At 39.4% G+C, this 18,828-nt stretch overlaps 1 protein-coding gene across 1 annotated transcript in view; it reads left to right on the forward strand.

Moving 5' to 3' along the window:
* Mtap (methylthioadenosine phosphorylase) overlaps positions 1 to 18,828 on the forward strand; it is a 71,961-nt gene that overhangs the window by 12,154 nt on the left and 40,979 nt on the right. Inside the window, exons 2-3 of the mRNA XM_013020769.1 lie at positions 17,842 to 18,020; positions 18,440 to 18,779. Of these exons, the coding sequence (XP_012876223.1) occupies positions 17,842 to 18,020; positions 18,440 to 18,779 (519 nt within the window). The remainder of the gene's footprint in view (positions 1 to 17,841; positions 18,021 to 18,439; positions 18,780 to 18,828) is intronic.

Genomic DNA, 18,828 nt, shown 5'->3' on the forward strand with positions numbered 1-18,828 from the left:
AGCACTTTACTACTTGAGCCACTGGGCCACTTCTAGCTTTTTCTGTTTATGTGGTACTGAGGAATCGAACCCAGGGCTTTGAGCATGCAAGGCAAGCGCTCTACCACTGAGCCACTTTCCCAGCCCCAATTCTTGCATTTTTTGCATGCATATCTTCCACAATTGCTCTTCCCATTTTCCTCCTATTTAGATATTTCATTGCTGAAAGTAGCTACAGAAAAACTGTGCTAGATCAGGACTCTGAATGATTACCTGGCACATTTCTTAAGTAACCTTGAGCCATTCCTTCAGTATTTCTTAGCCTAAGATATCCTGTCTGAATTATGGCAATATCAGCTATGGAGATTAGATAGAAAATATCAGACTTAACAATAGTTTTGGCATATATTAAGGTATAAAAATTCAAACTATTTTTCTTCAGTCTGTCCTTTCACCCAGCTTTCACTACAGAAATATTTTTGTTTGTTCATTTAGAGTAGACAGTGAACACCAGTGACAATTTGGGCCATGCCATTGGGGGTTATCAGAAACACATCATCTGGAGGACTTTCTCACAGGTCAGCAAATCCTTGGCTTTGCTCAGTTCAGTCCTATTCAATATGTTGTGGTATATCATGAGGTAAGTATAAGCTTGGACCTCCAAGCAAAACAGTGTTTAATTATATAGTCAGTTTTCAACTAAGCTATGACAAAATCTGGCCTTCTATGGCATCCTTCTGGCTAAAGGGCTTTAGATTCTGTAAATATTCCTTTATGACAAAAGATGAAGTACCCAAACTTCACCTCAGACTTCATGTTGATCCCTGTGGTGGTTCACATCTGTAATTCCTACTACATGGGAAGGTGGTATAGGTAAGAGGATTGTAGTTCCAGGCCAGATCGGGCAAAAAGTGAAAACATATCTAAAAAATAACCTTTAAAAAGAAAAAAAAGAAGGCAAAAGGAAGTGTGGCTCAAGCAGTAGAATGCTTGCCTACTTACACTTACAAGTGCCAGAGTTCAATCCCAACTATTGCTGGGGGGGGAGGGGGCAGGAAAGAAGCAGAAGGAAGGAAGAGAGGGAAGAAGAAGATGGGATGGAGGGAGGGAGGGAGGGAGGGTGGGAAGGAATAAAAAGACAGAGGTCTTTTTCACCATTGTATACTCTGCATATTTAGCATGGGCACAGTATAACTATAGCTAGACAAGAAGTTTAAACAAACTGAAGGACTTCCTAATTAAATACAAAATAAACCCATTGCTTTAACTTCTCAACTCAAATGAACTTTCATTACTCTCATGTGTGTCATCTTTAAACTGTTATTTCAAATAATTGTCAGTCTAGGGCTTTAAAATTTGAATTATACTAAATTACTCTAAGATATTTATTGTAAATCAGCTGAATTTCCTACTTCGTATACACGCAGAATTTAGGGGTTAAAAGAGAGATCATTATAATCTTTCTAGAGATACACTTGAATTTATAAAATGAATAATAATGATAAAATGAAACTCTAATTATTCCACAGCTGGATCTTTACACAATTGGATTTTAACTTTTTAATTCTCAATTAGAAAACAAATAATATAAATGTATGTAGACTTGTTTATTTTTATTGTACTTGCTTTGGAGCAAAAAGAAAATGTTTGGCAATCATCTAATATGATTGTTAGAAGTCATAGTTCAGAATTTGAACTCAAGTAGTAGCTCAAGGGTCACAGAAGAATTTGATAAACTATGAAGTTATGTAGATATGTTCAGACATAACATATACAGCATATATGCAGTTTATGTATATAGTATGTATACATGTGTATATGCTATATCTATGCATAGTATATACAGTATAAAATATATACAGTATATTTGAATCTGTTACTTGTTATAAATATGTGTGTAGTACATAATGCTATACAGTTAATATACAATGCACATATTATGTAAAAGTATGTTGAAATCATCTCTTTTTGTGACTGCCTACAACTAGTTTTAAAACTGGCCCAGCAAAATCCTTTTATTTATGTTTTTACCACAGCATCTTGGTATGGAGCAAATAATTAATAAAATACCTGTTTGGTGTACTAAAGTTAACCTTGAAGAGTAAAAGGCAAGGTTTTGTTGTCTGCAGAGAAGGAAATGAATGAGGCACATTTTTCTTGTAAGCATTTCTGGGTTGTAACCTTACCAAGCTAAGTGTGCTCATTTATAACCACAAATAGCACTTTTGTTTTTTACTGGTGAAAAGAATTAAATTAACATAATTTGTGCCAGGAATTGATGCAATAATGTATGTGTTGAATTGCTACATTAAGAAATCAATATTTCTAGTTCACACTAAACACATTATCCATCCCTTAATTCAAAAGCAGGAACAGTGTATATGCCTAAGATGAATTTCATGAAAAGAAAAGATAAATTAAGTCCTCAAACCCAGGGAAAACAATAAGATTTCAGCATTGTCTTTAGTTCTAAGTTTTTCACTCTCTTTGGGGCACAACTTTTCCTTTCAGGAATTTGTTGTTTGGAATTCTGACAATCTAATGCAAAAGGGAAAGCAAAGATTCTTCAGTCTCCATCTGCTCTTAGTTTCTTCTGAATGTGAATCCCTTATTTCTATTTCTATTTCTCTCTTATTGCTAATTATCATCTCAAAAACCTAAATAACAGATGTTTATTATGCTAGTTTCTGACAACGTGTTTTTTAATCTTCCTTATGTGGCATAGCAAACTCAAGAATTTATTTAAAAGACAAAAAAATAAGGAAAAATAGAAAAAATAATTTTTTGGTGCCAGTCCTAGGGCTTGAACTCAGAACCTGGGTACTGTCCCTAAGGTTTTTTTTTTTTTCCTCAAAGCTAGTGCTTTACCACTTGATCCACAGTTCTAAGTATGCAAAATTTTATAAATTCAGAAAGATGCAAATGACAAATATCCAACTGAAGGAAAAATCATTTTCACTAAATGTGCAAACAGATAAGGATTATTATAGATAATAATATATAGATGATAATAACATATAATCATCTTTATTATCTATATTTTAAGTTCATGGGAATATATATTCATACCAGTGGTTTAGTAGTCAAATGATATGAACAATAGCTTCATGAATGAAGAAATATAAATTTTATATAACCTAAACAAAAGAAACAAAAATTCAAACTATTAGGTTTTTTATCTATTAAATGATAAGCTAAAAGCTAGTAAAGAAGTGTAAAGCAGGGCGCTGATGGCTCACACCTATAATTCTACCTACTTAGGAGGCTGAGATCTGAGGATCATGGTTTAAAGCCAGCCTGGGCAGAAAAGTCCATGAGACTCCAATAAACTCCAATAAATCTCAAATAAACCACCAGAAAACCGGAAGTGGAGCTATGGCTCCACTAGCCTTGAGCTGAAGAGCTGAGGGACAGCACCCATGTCCAGAGTTCAGGCCCCACAACCATCCAAAATAAAAAAAAAGTGTAAAATATTCACATAATACTTGTGATAGTGTAACAGAGCAACCAATTGGGAAAGTTGGGGGGGGCAGGGGGGAGGAAGGGAAGGAATGGGAAGGGGAAACAAAGGAGGAGGCTACAATGCTTGATAAGAAATGTACTCATTATCTTGCCCATGTAACTGTAACCCCTCTGTACAGTATTTTCACAATAAAAAATTTAAAAAAAATTTTTAATGTCATTTTATATTAAAATGCTCAAATTTTATCTTTAGTGAGTGAATTCAAAATCTTCATTGTGAAATTATTCACAAATATGAAAAATATAATAAAATTATGATATAAAAATTGAAACAAAGAGATCATTGCCAAACTGGTACAACAAAAACTGTGTAGCACTATTTACCATGGTGAGAACAAGGGACTTCATGGAGCTATTAACTTCATATCATGAAATGTAAATAGTACATGCAAAGGTAGGTATTTATGCAGATAAATAAAAAAATCATTTTAAACTATATATGTTCTAAAATTGCACCCAATAAAAATGCAAGCAATTTGTACAAAGATTAAAAAGAGTGGCACTGTGGCTCAAGTGGTAGAGTGCTTGCCTTGAGCTGAAGAGCTGAGGGACAGCGCCCAAACCCAGAGTTCAAGCCCCACGGCCGAAAAAAAAAAAAAAAAAAAGATTAAAAGGGACTACATTTTTAATTTCAACATTTCAAACCTGATCACAGTAGCAGCTAATATTTACTAAGTAATTATTACGTGCCAGTCACTTTTATAAGAGCTGTGTAGGTTTGATGTAATGCTCAAACAAAGTTATTGAATAGGCACTATTAATAACTCCATTTGTAAGTGAGACAATTGAAGGAAAAAGACTGGTAATAAGTTTTTTTTTCCAAGAACACTAAGTTATAAAGTAACATGGGCAGAAATCAGACCCAGGCAATCAGGCCTCATGATGACAGAATTATGGATTATTTTCCTTTTCAAACTTCACTGTATTAGGTTTGCTATAATGCTTAAATTATTATTATTATTATTTGTCGGTCTTGGGGCCTGAACTCTGGGTCTGGGCTCTTCAGCTCAAGGCAAGCACTCTACCACTTGAGCCACAGCCCACTTCTGGCTTTTTCTGCTTATGTGGTGCTAAGGAATTGAGCCCAGAGCCTCATGCATGCAAGACAAGCACTCTACCACTGAGCCACCTTCCCAGACTGCTTAAATTATTTAAAAAAAAAAACACAACTCTGCAGCCATTTTCACTTAGAAAAAGGCTAATGTGTGAAAACTATATCTCTAGAAAAATAAGAATTAGCATACCAATCCCAAGTATTATTCCTAATGAACCAGTTACTCCATCAAAAGAGAAATCAAACCCCAGTACTGCCAATAAAGAAAAAATTAAAAGACAAATATTTTTAAAAAATAAAGCAAGAGATTTTTTTTAATCTACCTACAAGGAGAATGACAGAAAGGGTGATGTTGATCAAGATGCATTGTACTTGTAAATCCTCATGTTGAATTGAAACCCAGCAGGTACTTACAAGAAATAAGTAAGTCTATACCAATCCCCCCCCTAAAAAAATCTAGCTACAAAACACAAATAAAATTAGATAAAAGTAAGAAGAGGAACTAAAGGAAACAAAAAATTAAATATAAAGTAAAAATAATAAGAAAAATATAGTAAAAGGGAAAAAAAAGTTTTGCACAATTAATTGGAAGAGCCAGTATCACTAATATTTGACTCCACTAGACCTGGGGGGAGAGGGAAAAGTGGTATAAAAGAGTAGGTGCATCATAGGTGGCCTTTTATGTAGCTCTTCTCTGTTCCCACCTTCCTGGATGGAGCTGCATGACAGCTGAGGGCCAGACGTGTCAAACGTCATTTGTCAGCATCAAGCCTGCATTCATTTTGGGAGCTTCCCTTCTTTGCATACCAGGAGGCACTTCTGGCTCCAACAAGCTTTGTGGCCTGTGGGCCAGGCAGGTTCCCATTTGATGTGCCTCTCCCCAGTCAGCGTACCCAGTGAGTGGCAAATGTCCAGAACAGAGGACAGAAAGTGAAGAAAGCAAACAGAGTTCTTTACTAGGGGTAAAGGAAGAACCAAGGGAACCTGTTACTCTATCTGCTGGTCTCAATGTTTTAAGATTCACACACACACACACACACACACACACACACACACACACACACACACACACACTCACACACACATTGCTACCAACTGCAGTAAACCATGCTGAAGGAAGGAAAAGGCTGTGGAAACTAAACGATTGAAGGATCTAAGCCCAGGGCTCTTCATCCCATCCCACACCAAACCACACGTTGTAGCCAAGAAGTTCTAGAAGCCAAGCAATCAGGCAACCACAAGTTTGGATCCCTCCAACCCCGAAGTAATCCACAGGTTACAGGTCTCACAGCAGGCAAGGCCATTAACCACACTTAAAGTCCAAGCTCTCTGATGTTTTAATTTCTCATTGGGTCCATGTCTGACCTTCTTCTCCATGACTGCCTCTTGAAGCCATCTTTCATCCAGACACAATGGAAGTATATCCTATTTTTATTGAATTGTGATTGTTCCCTTTTTTCAGGTTCCCAGAGTAGGTTAGTCTCAAACACTAGGACCCTCTCAAGATGGTGCCTAGCTTTAGATCTCTGAGTTATGGGTTATTTATTTTCCAATGCTAGCAAGCCATGCGGAGAGAGTCACTGTCACGCTAAATCCCCGCTCTGAATTTAAAGGTTGTAGGAACCGCTAACACTGCCAATCTGTTGTCTCCAGAGCTGCCTGGATTATCTTTTGGTGTTAGTTTGGGCTCTTCCCACCAGACTCAGGGAGCTAGTGTTGAAGCTGAGTCTTACTCCTACTTTTCTGTGTTGCTTTCCTGTTTCTCCATGTTTTGTAAATGTTTTGTTGGCTCTTTCTTGAGTCTCAGTGCTCTCCCTCTTTTTTTTCTTTCTTTCTTTTTTTGTTTTCTATCAGTCGTGGGGCTTGAACGCTGGGCTTGGACATTGTCCCTGATTTCTTTAGCTCAAGGCCAGCACTTTACTACTTGAGCCACTGGGCCACTTCTAGTTTTCTAATGGTTAACTGGAGATAAGAGTCTTGCAGACTTTCCTGCCTGGGCTGGTTTTGAACCGCGACACTCAGAACTCAGCCTCCTGAGTAGCTAGGTTTACAGGCCTGAGCTACTGGCACCCAGCTCCCTCTTTTTATCTCCTAGGAATACAATCTTTTCCTTGTTATCTTTCCTCTCATTCGATCATTCAAATGAAGTCTCTGAGGTGTAATTTCAATGTGAGGTGGAAGATTGGAATATATTTATTTCCAGTCAGTCTTGTCCAACTATGAAATCCTTTTTTGAGAATTTTACCTAGGCACTCTCACAGAAAAATTTAGGGAAAAACTGTATTCTCGTTTTCTTTTTTCCAAAAAGTAGTTGTAGATATCTACACCAAGAAGACCTCCTCATGGGTCATAAGCTCTCTACTCTCAAGGATGCTCTTGTGCTATTGTATTTTGAAGCACAACTATGTGTTTTCAGGCAAGTTTCTTCCACTAGACTGTAAATTCTGAGGGAAAAAAATTGTCATTCACTTGAGAGTGCTGGAGGGTAATTTATTATACAGCCTTGGATAATTTTGAAAGGAAAAGAGGGATTTAATAAATACTTTAGAATAATAGATATAAACTTGGATGAGCCCAAGAAAATTAGGTCACGTGATCATCCTACCTATAGCCTTCAGCAGAAAGCTGTAACCACTGGTTTCAGACATACTTGGTCCCAATCTAGATTTGACATCAGTCACCTATTTGATCTTGAGCATATTGATTATCTTCTCTAAGCCATAGTTTTCTTACTTGTACAATGTGCATGTTAAGACTACCCATTTCAACCAGGCACTATGGCTCACACCTGTGATAGTAGCTACTCAGGAGCTGAGATTCTAGATCATGGTTCAAAACCACCCTGGCAGCAAAGTCCATGAGACTCTTATCTCCAATTAATTAGAAAAAGCCAGAAGTAGAGCCATTGCTCATGGTAGAATGCTAGCTTCCAGCAAAAGAGCTCAGGGACAGTGCCCAGGGCCTGAGTTCAAGCCCCAGGACTGGAACAAAAAAAAAATCATCTCAACCAATTCACTGGGTAGAACAATATATTCACCTTTCAAGGAGTAAGAAGTTATGAGGTTCCTTTTAGATCCCTTTTTGGTCTCCCAAACCTGTACTTTTTACAGATTTAGTTAATATTAAAAAGCCATCAAAATGACTTCTACCATTATTTTTGTCAGTCTTGGGGCTTGAATTCTGGGCCTGGGCGCTGTTCCTGTGCTCTTCAGTTCAAGGTAAGTGCTCTACCACTGCAGCCACAGCACTACTTCCAGTTTTCTAGTGGCTTACTGGAGATAAGAGTCTCACAGACTTTCCTGCCCGGGCAGGCTTTGAACCGTGATCTTCAGATCTCAGCCTCCTGAATAGCTAGGATTAAAGGTGTAAGTCACCAGCACCCAGCTTGACCTCTACCATTTTGAAGGGTTATTTCCATTACCTTGTCTTCTTTAACCTCCATGAAGCATTGGACAGAAGACTATTCTCTTTTCTGAAGTGTTCCCTTCCGTAAGCCTCCATGGTACTCTGGGGTGCCATTCCAATAGCTACCTAGGCTTTATTACAAACCTGTGCTCCTTTTTCCTTCAACGCTGGCCTTCAAGCTCAGTTCTTGGATTACTCTTCTATTCTTACTTTACTCTTCAATTCTTCATTGAAGCTATCTCTTTTTAGGACTAGATCAGTCCCATTTCCTCTAGTTTGTAATTTTGTACAGAAGGAATAATGATTAAGGTTTCTCCTCCCATCCCCATAACACTATAGGCTCAGGAGAGCACATTTGTTTTTGTGCAACTCTTCCTGAGATGATTTTTGGCTTAGTGCAAACATGCAGAGACACATAGACACACACACACACACACACACACACAGACACACACACACACACACAGGCACACACACTAGAGCTTGGTTTAATGAATGAATGAATTAAATACTGGTGGAAGAGAGACACTGAGGCATCTCGATTGATCAGGTCTGCATAGGTATCTCATGGAGAATAGATACAGTGTTTGTGGACTAATGCACCCATGCTGTTGTCATGGAGTGGGTCTGAAACTACAAGAATGATTTAATTTCCTCTTCTTTCTGTCACATTCCCTCTATATGCTTATGAATTGCCTTCCACCATGAAGTACACAACAACAAAGCTCTTGCTAGATGCCAGTACCTTGACCTTGAACTTCCCAGCCTGCATAACTGTGAAAAATAAACTTCCTTTTTTAAAAATAAAAAGGCATCAATAAACCATAAAATTTTCTTTCATTTCAGTGAATATTTGTGGACCTAACTCAGGTATTCTATAGAACAGAAATTTACCAGAAAATGCAAGGAACATAAGGTATTACGATGTCAGTCGAGCCCACAAACTACTATGGAAATCTATTGGCAAATTATATCTTGTCATGTTCAGCAAGTGAGCCAAGAGACCATAACAGGAATCTGAGCAGCTTTGACATTTCTGGTTTTGAACAATATACATCATAAAAGTAACATGAAGTGTGCATTCAAGTTCATTTAGCTTGTTTGATATAATAACCCAGTAATTATTTTGTTGAAATATCCTCTGAGACCATTTAGACTTTCTAAGCACTGAATTTTGTCATTTAAGAACCTTGTTTCAAATTTTAAACAACAAATGGAGAACACGGCATATGAGAGACCGAAAAAGGTGAAAATCAGAACTGCTCTGTAATTCTATAGTCATTCTATAATGGTTCTTTTTCAGACATGCTTCACTTCCATGGGAAGCCTCTCTCCTGCACATCTCTCTGCCCTCTATTCATTCTGGGCCAGACTATTGGCTGGGTATATGTGCTCAAGCCTGAGGTATCTGCCTCATGTTGCCTCTCGTATCATGGTTTCTATGCCCCACTTTACATTGCAGTGTAATGGGCAATGAAGGCAAAGAACCAGAGGTAATTTGTAATGCATGTACTGAGTTTGGCCCAGGTGCTGGGGTGGGAAGAGATGCTTTCTGTGTGTCCACACTCCATATTCTAGAAAGCCTGGAAATCTGGATATAAGAGGTCTCAAATTTTAAATGTTGACACTTCATTTTTAAAAAGAAAAAAATATTCCCAAATTCAGTCCATTGACCCCCTAATCACAATGCTGGTTCACTTTGGTTCACCTGTAGAGGTATTGTTCTCATTCAGCTCCCTAAACATAGCCTATGTTCTAATCAGATTCATTTGGTAGTAACTGTATAAATGCACCCCAAAGGTTTCCTCTACAGTGCCTCTAGACATGTGTTCTCTAGTCACATGTTCAAAAGTGCCTGCTTGCTCTTTTGTGTCTGTGGATACACTGAAAGCATCTCTCCCACTCCAACACCTGGGCCAAACTCACTACACAATCCTTTGTACCTCTCTGTCCCCAAAACCTTATAACCTCATATTCTGCCTATATTTTGTTCTTTCTTATTTTCCTCACTCCTCCTAAAAGCTTCCCAAAGACAGGAGCAGTAATTTATTGATCTATGTATTCTCATCTCTAGATTCAGTACATCATATAACAACTCCTTCATCAATACGATCATCATCATCATTATCATCTATAGGACTTACCATGATTACAAGTGCTTTACAAATATATACTTATACCCTCACAACAATCTAATATAATCATCTTCATTTTGTAGATGAAGAAACAAGCACAGAGTGTGACAAGAATCAACACCAACTAGGCTAAAGTCAGAGATCATAGTTCCAGATCATGCTTCTCTACCATATTCCCTTCCACATGGCACAGTATAATTCTTTGGAAATAAAATTAAATCTAAAGGTCATTGCCCAGTCCCTACTGTTCCCCCTGACCATCCTTTAGTATTCCTTGTCTCTGTCTTAGGTATCTTTTAGTTGCTAATGAAGTAGAGAGAGCCCAGAGATAGATTTACCAAGGACTATAATCTCTAAACCCTCTGAGCCTTCCTAAAGTCATCTGCCTCGATTCAGCTTTGGCTGACCCAGTGATAACCCCACTAGGTAGTTTCTTTGGGTGCAAACAGCGATTTAAGCAAATATGCCCTTTCATGTTTTTTTTTTCTTGTGCTCTTTGTTATTGTAGTGAAATCCAAGTTGGACTTGATGTGAGAATTCAAACAACAAAGACGGGGGGGGGGGACTTTTTGTTAGATACAGAAATGTGAGGAAATGCTTTTTAATTCCCATTCAAGCAGTTACTACTTATCTGCATGGCTAAGGAATGGTGGATCTGAAAAGAAACTAAATGCTAGACTGCTCTCTGCTCCTTCTCCCAGATGGAAGTTTCACAGGCATGTTTGAAGTTTCGGGTCAAGGGCTGTCACTCAGAAACCAGTGTGTCTGCTTTTCCTTTGCACTCCAAGTAAGCTGACTACTGAGACTGTTCCTGTTCTTATCTGATTACCAATATCCAACTAAAGTAGCTAAATGTTTAGAAGAGGTGAAGACCTGATAATACATAAGAGGAGCTGAGATACACTGCTGACACTTAAATAACATAGCCAAGGACATGAGGGAAATCATTTAGTGCTATTAATCAGTAATCTAGAACTATTGTGTTTGTGTACTTGTCTTTCTCTGGGCTGACTTTGGTGAATTAATTGAGCTCTGAAAAATCTGATAAAAGAACTTTCTAAATGTACACAGTAAAATACAAATGTTTTCCATCAATTACAGCTCACCTTTTGTAGGGCTTAGATTTGACATTTGAGAAATGCTTCAAAATGAACTATATACACCTGGTTAAAATTCAACTTTCCTTTAATTTACATTTGAGACATAGAAAGCTTACTCCTTGATTTAACATTGATTTTTTATAGCTTTAGTTTTTAAATAAGATGTCATCCCCTATTCATGTTTTAGTTTATTTAAAAAACAAAAACAAAAACTGGCCCTATGTCCCTGACTGATGAGAATTGCTGCCATCTGCCGGCTATTCGCATATAACTCGTATGAAGACTGAGGTCCTTCAGGAAAGAACTATGAAAACGACACACACTGTTTTACAACCAGGTGGGCTAAATCACAAAAAGAGATCATTAACATCTATTAATTATGTACTCTTCACCCTTTTCTCTTTCTTCTCTTTCACACAAGAAACCAATATTACTCAAACTAGACAACACTAGATTTGGGGGGTGGGGTGGAAACACAACCTTTTGCTGCCCCCTACTGTTTATATTCTTAAGCATTTCTCTATTTTTATCACTAATACTTTTATTTTTGATTGACACATAGATGTACATATTTATAGGGTAGTATATGGTGTTTAATGTATGAATAGAGTGTATAATAAACATATCAGAGTAATACCATATCCATCACTTCAAGCATCTATTTTTGTCTCCGTTGGGAAATTATTCAATTAATTAAATTAGTAATTCTATTAATAATTGTCCATCAGCGTTTTCCCTTCTGTGCTGTAAAACATTGAAAAGTTGTTCTTCTTAACTGACTCACTCTTTACTTCTTTCTATTAGCATCTACTATTTGTAAAATTGAATTTCATTGTGATACTGTATTTTCATACATGCATACAATGTACTTTAATCCAATTTACCCCATTTCTCCTTCTTTCTTTCTTTTTCTTTTTTTTTTTTCCAGTTGTGGATCCTGAACTCTGGGCCTGGGTGCTGTCCCTCAGCTCTTTCAGCTCAAGGCTAGCACTCTACCATTACAGCCACAGCACCACTTCCAGCTTTTTCTGCTTCATGGGATGCTGAGGAATCGAAACCCAGGGCCTCACGCATGCAAGTCAAGCACTGTACCATTGAGCCACCTTCCCAGCCCCCATTTCTCTTTCTTTACCCTTCCCTATTTCTGTACCTATTTTGTTAAAATAAAAAATTAATTAATGTGCTCATTTGTCATTTAGTTCATTTGGTTATTCATTCAAAGAATGAATTATATTATGAAACTATGAACAAAAATCTATTTGAGTCATAGCAATTTTTATGTTTAATCTTTTAAGGAAACTCCATACTCCTTTCCAGAGTAGTTGAACAAGTTTACATTCCCATCAACAGTGTAGTACTGTTCCCTTTGGGCCACATCCCCACCAGCATCTGCTATTGTTAGTTTTCTTGATAATGGACAGTCTGGGGTAGAATTTTGCATTTCTTTTAAGGGCAGAGATGTTGAACATTTCTTCTTGTGTCTATTGGCCATTCTTACTTCTTCTGAGAAGTCTTTCTTTAAATCTTTAGTCCATTTACTAATTGGGTTGTTGTTTCTTTGAAGATTTGTTTTTGAGGGCTGGGAAGGTGGCTCAGTGGTAGAGCGCTTGCCTTGCATGCCTGAGGCCCTGGGTTCAATTCCTCAGCACCACATAAGCAAAAAAAGAAAAAAGCGGGAAGTAGTGCTGTGGCTCAAGTGGTAGAGTACTAGCCTTGAGCTGAAGAGCTGAGGGGCAGCACCCAGGCCCAGAGTTCAGGCCTCACGATCGGACCCAAAAAAAAAAAAAGATTTGTTTTTGAGGGATTTAATTTTTTGAGATTTAAGTGTATTTAGAGATGAGGCCCTTGTCAGATGAATAGCTAGTAAAAATCTCCCATTCTCTGGGCTTTTTTTTTTTTTTTTTTGCTAGCTATACCCTTTGCCATTCAGAGACTCTTCAATTTGATGCAATCCCGTTTATCCAGTTTTTCTTTAATTTGTTGTGATTCTGGATCTGGATTTAGGAAGTTTCAAGCCATGCCAAACGAGCCCTAGTGTTTCCACTATCTCTTCCTGTAATATTTGTGCACCTGGGAATTTATCCAATTGACCCAAACTACCAGTACAACCATGTTCACTGCAGCATTGTTTACCATAGCCAAGATATGGAATCATTCCAAATGCCCCTCAGTGGACAAATGGATCAAGAAAATGTGGTATATATACACAGTCAAAATCTATGCTTCCATCAGAACGAATGATATTGCCCCATTCATAAGGAAATGGAGAAAAAATTATATTAAGTAAAGTAAGACAGACCCAAAGAAATAGGTTGCATGATTTCCCTCATCTGTAGTTAGAATGTGCCTATAAATGTATAAGTAAACACAATGGATAGAAAATGACAATAAGGGCTGGAAGGTGGCTCCGCGGTAGAGCGCTTGCCTTGCATGCCTGAGGCTCTGAGTTCGATTCCTCAGCACCACATAAGCAAAAAGAAAAAAGCCGGAAGTAGCACTATGGCTCAAGTGGTAGAGCACTAGCCTTGAGCTGAAGAGCTGAGGGACAGCGCCCAGGCCCAGAGTACAGGCCCCACAACCAGACCAAAAAAAAAAAAAATTGTAGAAAATGACAATGAATTACACCTAGACATGATAAATTAAATAGGACTCTTAGCATTCACACAGTGAGACCAAAGGAGAATATTCTTGAAATCATGAAGGCTCAATAGCTATGTACATGTGATCATATAAAATGATGGTTATTGAAATGAACTCCAAGAAATAGAAACAAGAGGTTCTTTAATTATTTATTTGTCAGTTGTGGGGCTTGAACTCTGGGCCTGGGTGCTGTCTCTCAGCTCTTCAGCTCAAGGCTAGCAGTCTATCACTTGATCCACAGCGCCACTTCCAGTTTTCTGAGTGGCTTATTGGAGTTACAAGTCTCACATACCCAGGCTGGCTTTGAACCATGATCCTCAGATCTCAGCCTCCTGAGTAGCTAGGATTACAGGTGTGAGCTACCAGCACCTGGCAAGAGGTTATTTTACTTTTTGTGGGTTTTTTTTCTGTTTTTTTTTCTCCTTTGTCACTGTTTTTTATTTGTGTACCTGTTATCTTGTATGTAAGTTTATCTTATTTGGGGAGGACAAGGGAAAGCACCTAAATGGTGAGACAGAGGGTGAACTAGTTCAACAGTGATACTCACTAGACACTACTTTGAAAATGAACTGTACAACTATACAACTTGTTGGGGAGGGGGTTAAGAGGGAAAAATGGAGAAAATGAGGGAAGAGGTGATACTGTTTTAAAAGACATGTTCTCGTTACCTGATTTTTGTAACTGCACCCTTTCTGTACAATAAAAATAAAAAACAAATAAAATTTAAAAATAAAAAAATCTATTTGAGATGGAGTACAAAATTTTAACCAATGGAACAAGGAAAGAAAAATATGCTTTAAAGTGTTCCTAGAGTCCATCAGTATAATGATACCAGTATCCTCTGCTCCATTTTACAGTTGAATTTGAATTTTCTCCAATGACTTTCAATACTCCATTACCACTTCCAAGCCACTTGAAGTAACTGGCAGTTCCTCAGAAATGACTGTAGAGTGGTGTGCCATGGTTTTAAACTTAGTACCTTTATTGTCTCCCTCAACCCCATTCAAGGACCTGTCCTTCAGAAACCCATCATGAAGTGTTCCTGTAGCTTGTTATGTGATTAAGACTCCCCCTTTCTGTTTTACCCCCCTATTCTGTTAATTTGTAAAAGTATATTTATTAATTTACATATATTGATCTATCTGTGTATTCCAAGAGGATATATCTCATTTGATTTGATCTTTTTAATTCTCTTCTGAATTTGCTAATATATAATTTGGCACATTAACAGGCAAGACAAAAAAAACATGACTACCTCAATAGATGCAGAAAAAAAAATCGTGACAAAATACAACCTTTCATGATAAAAACTCAACAAATTAGGTACAAAAGGGATGTTCCACAGTACAAAGGTTATATTTAACAAGCCCACAATTAACATCATACTTTTCAGTGTGTACATATGAATGATCATATGCATAGCCAACAGATATACAAACACAAAAGAATCACTAATTACCAGAGAAATGCAAGTTAAAAGCATAATGAGATATCATTTCATACCTATTGTAAAGACTATTATATAAAAAAGAAAAAAGAGCAAGTGCTCTCATTGCTGTTTCTAGATCAGGAGTTCCTGAGGGCTGATTGTGTATGGGCCAAATTTTGTTCTCCCTAGAACACTTATTTTAAGCATATTACATCCTGGGAAGAATGATATAGCAAGACTTTGGCTAGAGAAGACTTCTTAAAGGTTTTCAGCCTCCTGTTCTTCATATGATAATAGTGACAGTCACATCTACCCCGGTGATTTCTCAAACATCCTATTCTATCTAGAGTTGGTTTTTTTGTTTGTTTTTGTTTTTTGGTCCAATTATGGGGCCTGAACTCTGGGCCTGGGTGCTGTCCCTCAGCTCTTCAACTCAAGGCTAGCGCTCTACCACTTGAGCCACAGCGCCACTTCCAGCTTTTTTCTTTTTGCTTATGGGGTGCTGGGGAATCAAATCCAGGGCCTCATACGTGCAAGGCAACATTCTACCACTGAGCCACCTTCCCAGCCCCTATCTAGAGTTTTAAAAGCTTAGTTTAAGGGTGGATCCACAGGCCTCTTGGTAAGGTAAATTTTAAACCTGTTTTTGGAAATTTATACTTAATTTTTTATCAATCTGTTTTTATTTTGGCCATATTAGAGTTTAAACTAGGATCTTGCACATACCAGACAGGTGCTCTATTATTTGATCCATTTCTAGTCCCTTTTGCTTTCAATATTTTTCAAATAGCATCTCATATGCATGCCTGGGCCAATCTGCATCATAATCCTCCTATTTACACTGTCCATATAACTAAGATTACAACATGGCTCACCACATCCAGCTTTTATTGGGTAAGATGGGATCTCATGAACTTTTTGCCTGGGCTAACCTCTCCCAGTTTCTAATCTCTGCCTCCTAAGTAGGTAGAAACACAGGAATGAGCCACGAAGCCCTGTCTGGAAATGTACACTTTAACAGGAGTTATAAGTCTGATTATATATTAATAGGGGAAAGAGAAGGAAAGTCTGAAGGTTGTAAATAAAGTTTTTGAAGAAGCAAATACATTGAAAAGATGAGAGGAGGATGATTCAACTTCTCTTAGTCTCCTCATCTATAAAATGAGTACTATAGTATTATTTACATCAATAGTTATGAGGATTAAATGAATAATATATGGCTCTTATCTGACACCAATTGCTCAGGAAAGAAGACTTGGAATTCCATATAATTAAACAGCTTCTGCACAGCAAAAGAAACATTGCTGGAATCAAAGATTCTGCTTTACAGAATGGGAGAAAATCTTTGCCAGCTATTCCCAAGATGAAGAACTAATACCCTGAATATATGAAGAGCTCAAAATATTAACACAAAAAGATCAAACAATCTAATTAATCTAATCGATCCAATTAGGCAAGAGAATTGAACAGGCAGTTCTAAAAACAAAAAATACAAATGCAACAAATACATGAAGAATGCTCAACAACCTTAGCAATAAATGATACTGCTAATCAGCACAACACTGAGAATCTGCCTCACTACAGTCAGAATGTTATCATCACGAAAACAAACAGAAGCTAGGCACATACCTTCAAAGTATAAAGCCAGGCTGGACAGGAAGGTGAGACTTCTATCTCTAACCACCCCAAAAATCTGGGAGTAGAGTTGTGGCTCTAGTGATACAGCTAGAGTCCTGTTGTCAGAGCATTTTAGACTCTGCCAGAAAACCACTCAGACATCCACGTACAGAGTACAAAGAAAGGTTTATTGCTGGGAAAGGGGCCGACAAGCCCCCTTCTCACAAGGGAGAAGTGAGAAGAAGCACCTGTTATTGTCTAAGGTGACCTATATAACCTAGAAGGTTAGGAAGGGCTAGGAGGCAGAGACCCTGGTGTGGACATGTGGGCCAGGGGCTTCATCATGGGGAACTAGGATTTATGGGTGCTGTCCAAATAGTAGATAAGGGGCCCTGCAGCTGCCCAGACCTGAAGGTCACTCTAAGGGGCTCTTGTTGTTTTATATGGTGGTAGCTGCCCCAGAGAAGTGCCATCCCAAGGTAAAGGGGGTTGGAGGCTGATTATTTACTGCCTTTACTAAATGGGCCTCTGTTGCCTAGGAAGAGAACATGCTAAGCTGTGGAGAAGGGAAGGAGTGCACCAAGCTATGGGAAGGGAGCTCACTGGGCTAACACCTGTCTCGGGTGAAAAAAGCTAAAGGAGAGTGCCCAAGGCCTTGAGTTCAAGCCCCAGTGCTGGCACGTCCACACACAAAGAAGAAAAAAAGGAATGGAGATGTGACTCAACTAATAAGAGTGCTTACCTAGCAAGGGAAGAAACCCTGAGTTCAAACTCTAGTACCATTAAAAAAAAAAAGAAAAGAAAGCACGGTGAGAAAACTTAAAGCAAATAATCATGAGGATAAAAATCTATACTGACAAGGGAAACAGGTTGTACAGACAGACAGACAGCCCAACAAGGCTAATGGAAGACAGTGACACTTGGAATAAAACTGTGGGCCACGGTGTTTTGCGGCTGTAGGGAAACAAGTCAGGCCTACCTCCACTGTCCTTAGCCTTTCCCAGAGAAACGGACAGCTTATCAGTAACCTAGAGGCCACCCTTCAAATCGTGCCACTCCAGTGGGTGGGTAACTTAGAAGAGGTTACCCCGTGCACCAACAAAAGCTGTACTGAATTACTCCAGAATGGGCGCGTTGGGGTGGGTCCTCCCAAGGGTAGATGGCTGGTATTCAATGACGGTGACATGCTATGCATCCTGAAAGCACAGAAAGTGTTCCACTGGACTTTGCCTGGTAAAGCCAGGCTGAGTCTGATCTTAAAAGACCCCCCTCAAACTGAAGATGGGTGAACCACAGGGTGAGTCAGGACGATTCCTGCAACGGAGTGCTTTACTCCGTTATGTGTGTGTATGGTGTGTGTCCGTCGTGATTTGAACTCTGTCCCCGAGCTCCTAGGGCTCCAGGCAAGCGCTTCGCACGGGAGCCGGGCCCGGCCCGGCCCCGCCCCGCCCGCCAGCGCGTGGCGGGAAGGAACCTCAGCAGCCCGCCAGCTCCCGCCGCGCACGGCCGCCTCCCGCGAGAACTTCAGTGGGGCCGCAGTGGGGCCTGACTTGGGCAGCGACCCGGGCACCTAAGGCTGGGCCGAGCGCGGCCGCGCCTGCCCGCGCGATGCTCCTCACAGGGCCGGGAGGGAAGAAAGTTCCGCGAACTCCCTAACGAGCGTGCAAAGCACCGCGTCAGAAACCGCAGAGGCGCCTCAGCCCGGCGGCCGCCCTCGCGAGCCCGCCTCAGCCCGGCGGCCCGCGCGGCCGCCCTCACGAGCCCGCTGGAACGAGGAACGCGCCACCGGAAGGGTCCGCCGGAGGGCGGGACGCGGGAAGCTGGATTTGAGGAGGGGGTGACGGGAGGGAAGCCCACGCGAGCAGCCAATCGTGCTGTCCCCGGGAGGAAGAGGCGGAGTCAGGGCCGGCCCGGGACTCCGCGCCGCGCGCTCTCCTCGCCGCCGCT

Source organism: Dipodomys ordii, unplaced genomic scaffold (assembly GCF_000151885.1).
Source record: "Dipodomys ordii isolate 6190 unplaced genomic scaffold, Dord_2.0 Scaffold53, whole genome shotgun sequence".
In the NCBI taxonomy this organism is placed as follows: domain Eukaryota; kingdom Metazoa; phylum Chordata; class Mammalia; order Rodentia; family Heteromyidae; genus Dipodomys; species Dipodomys ordii.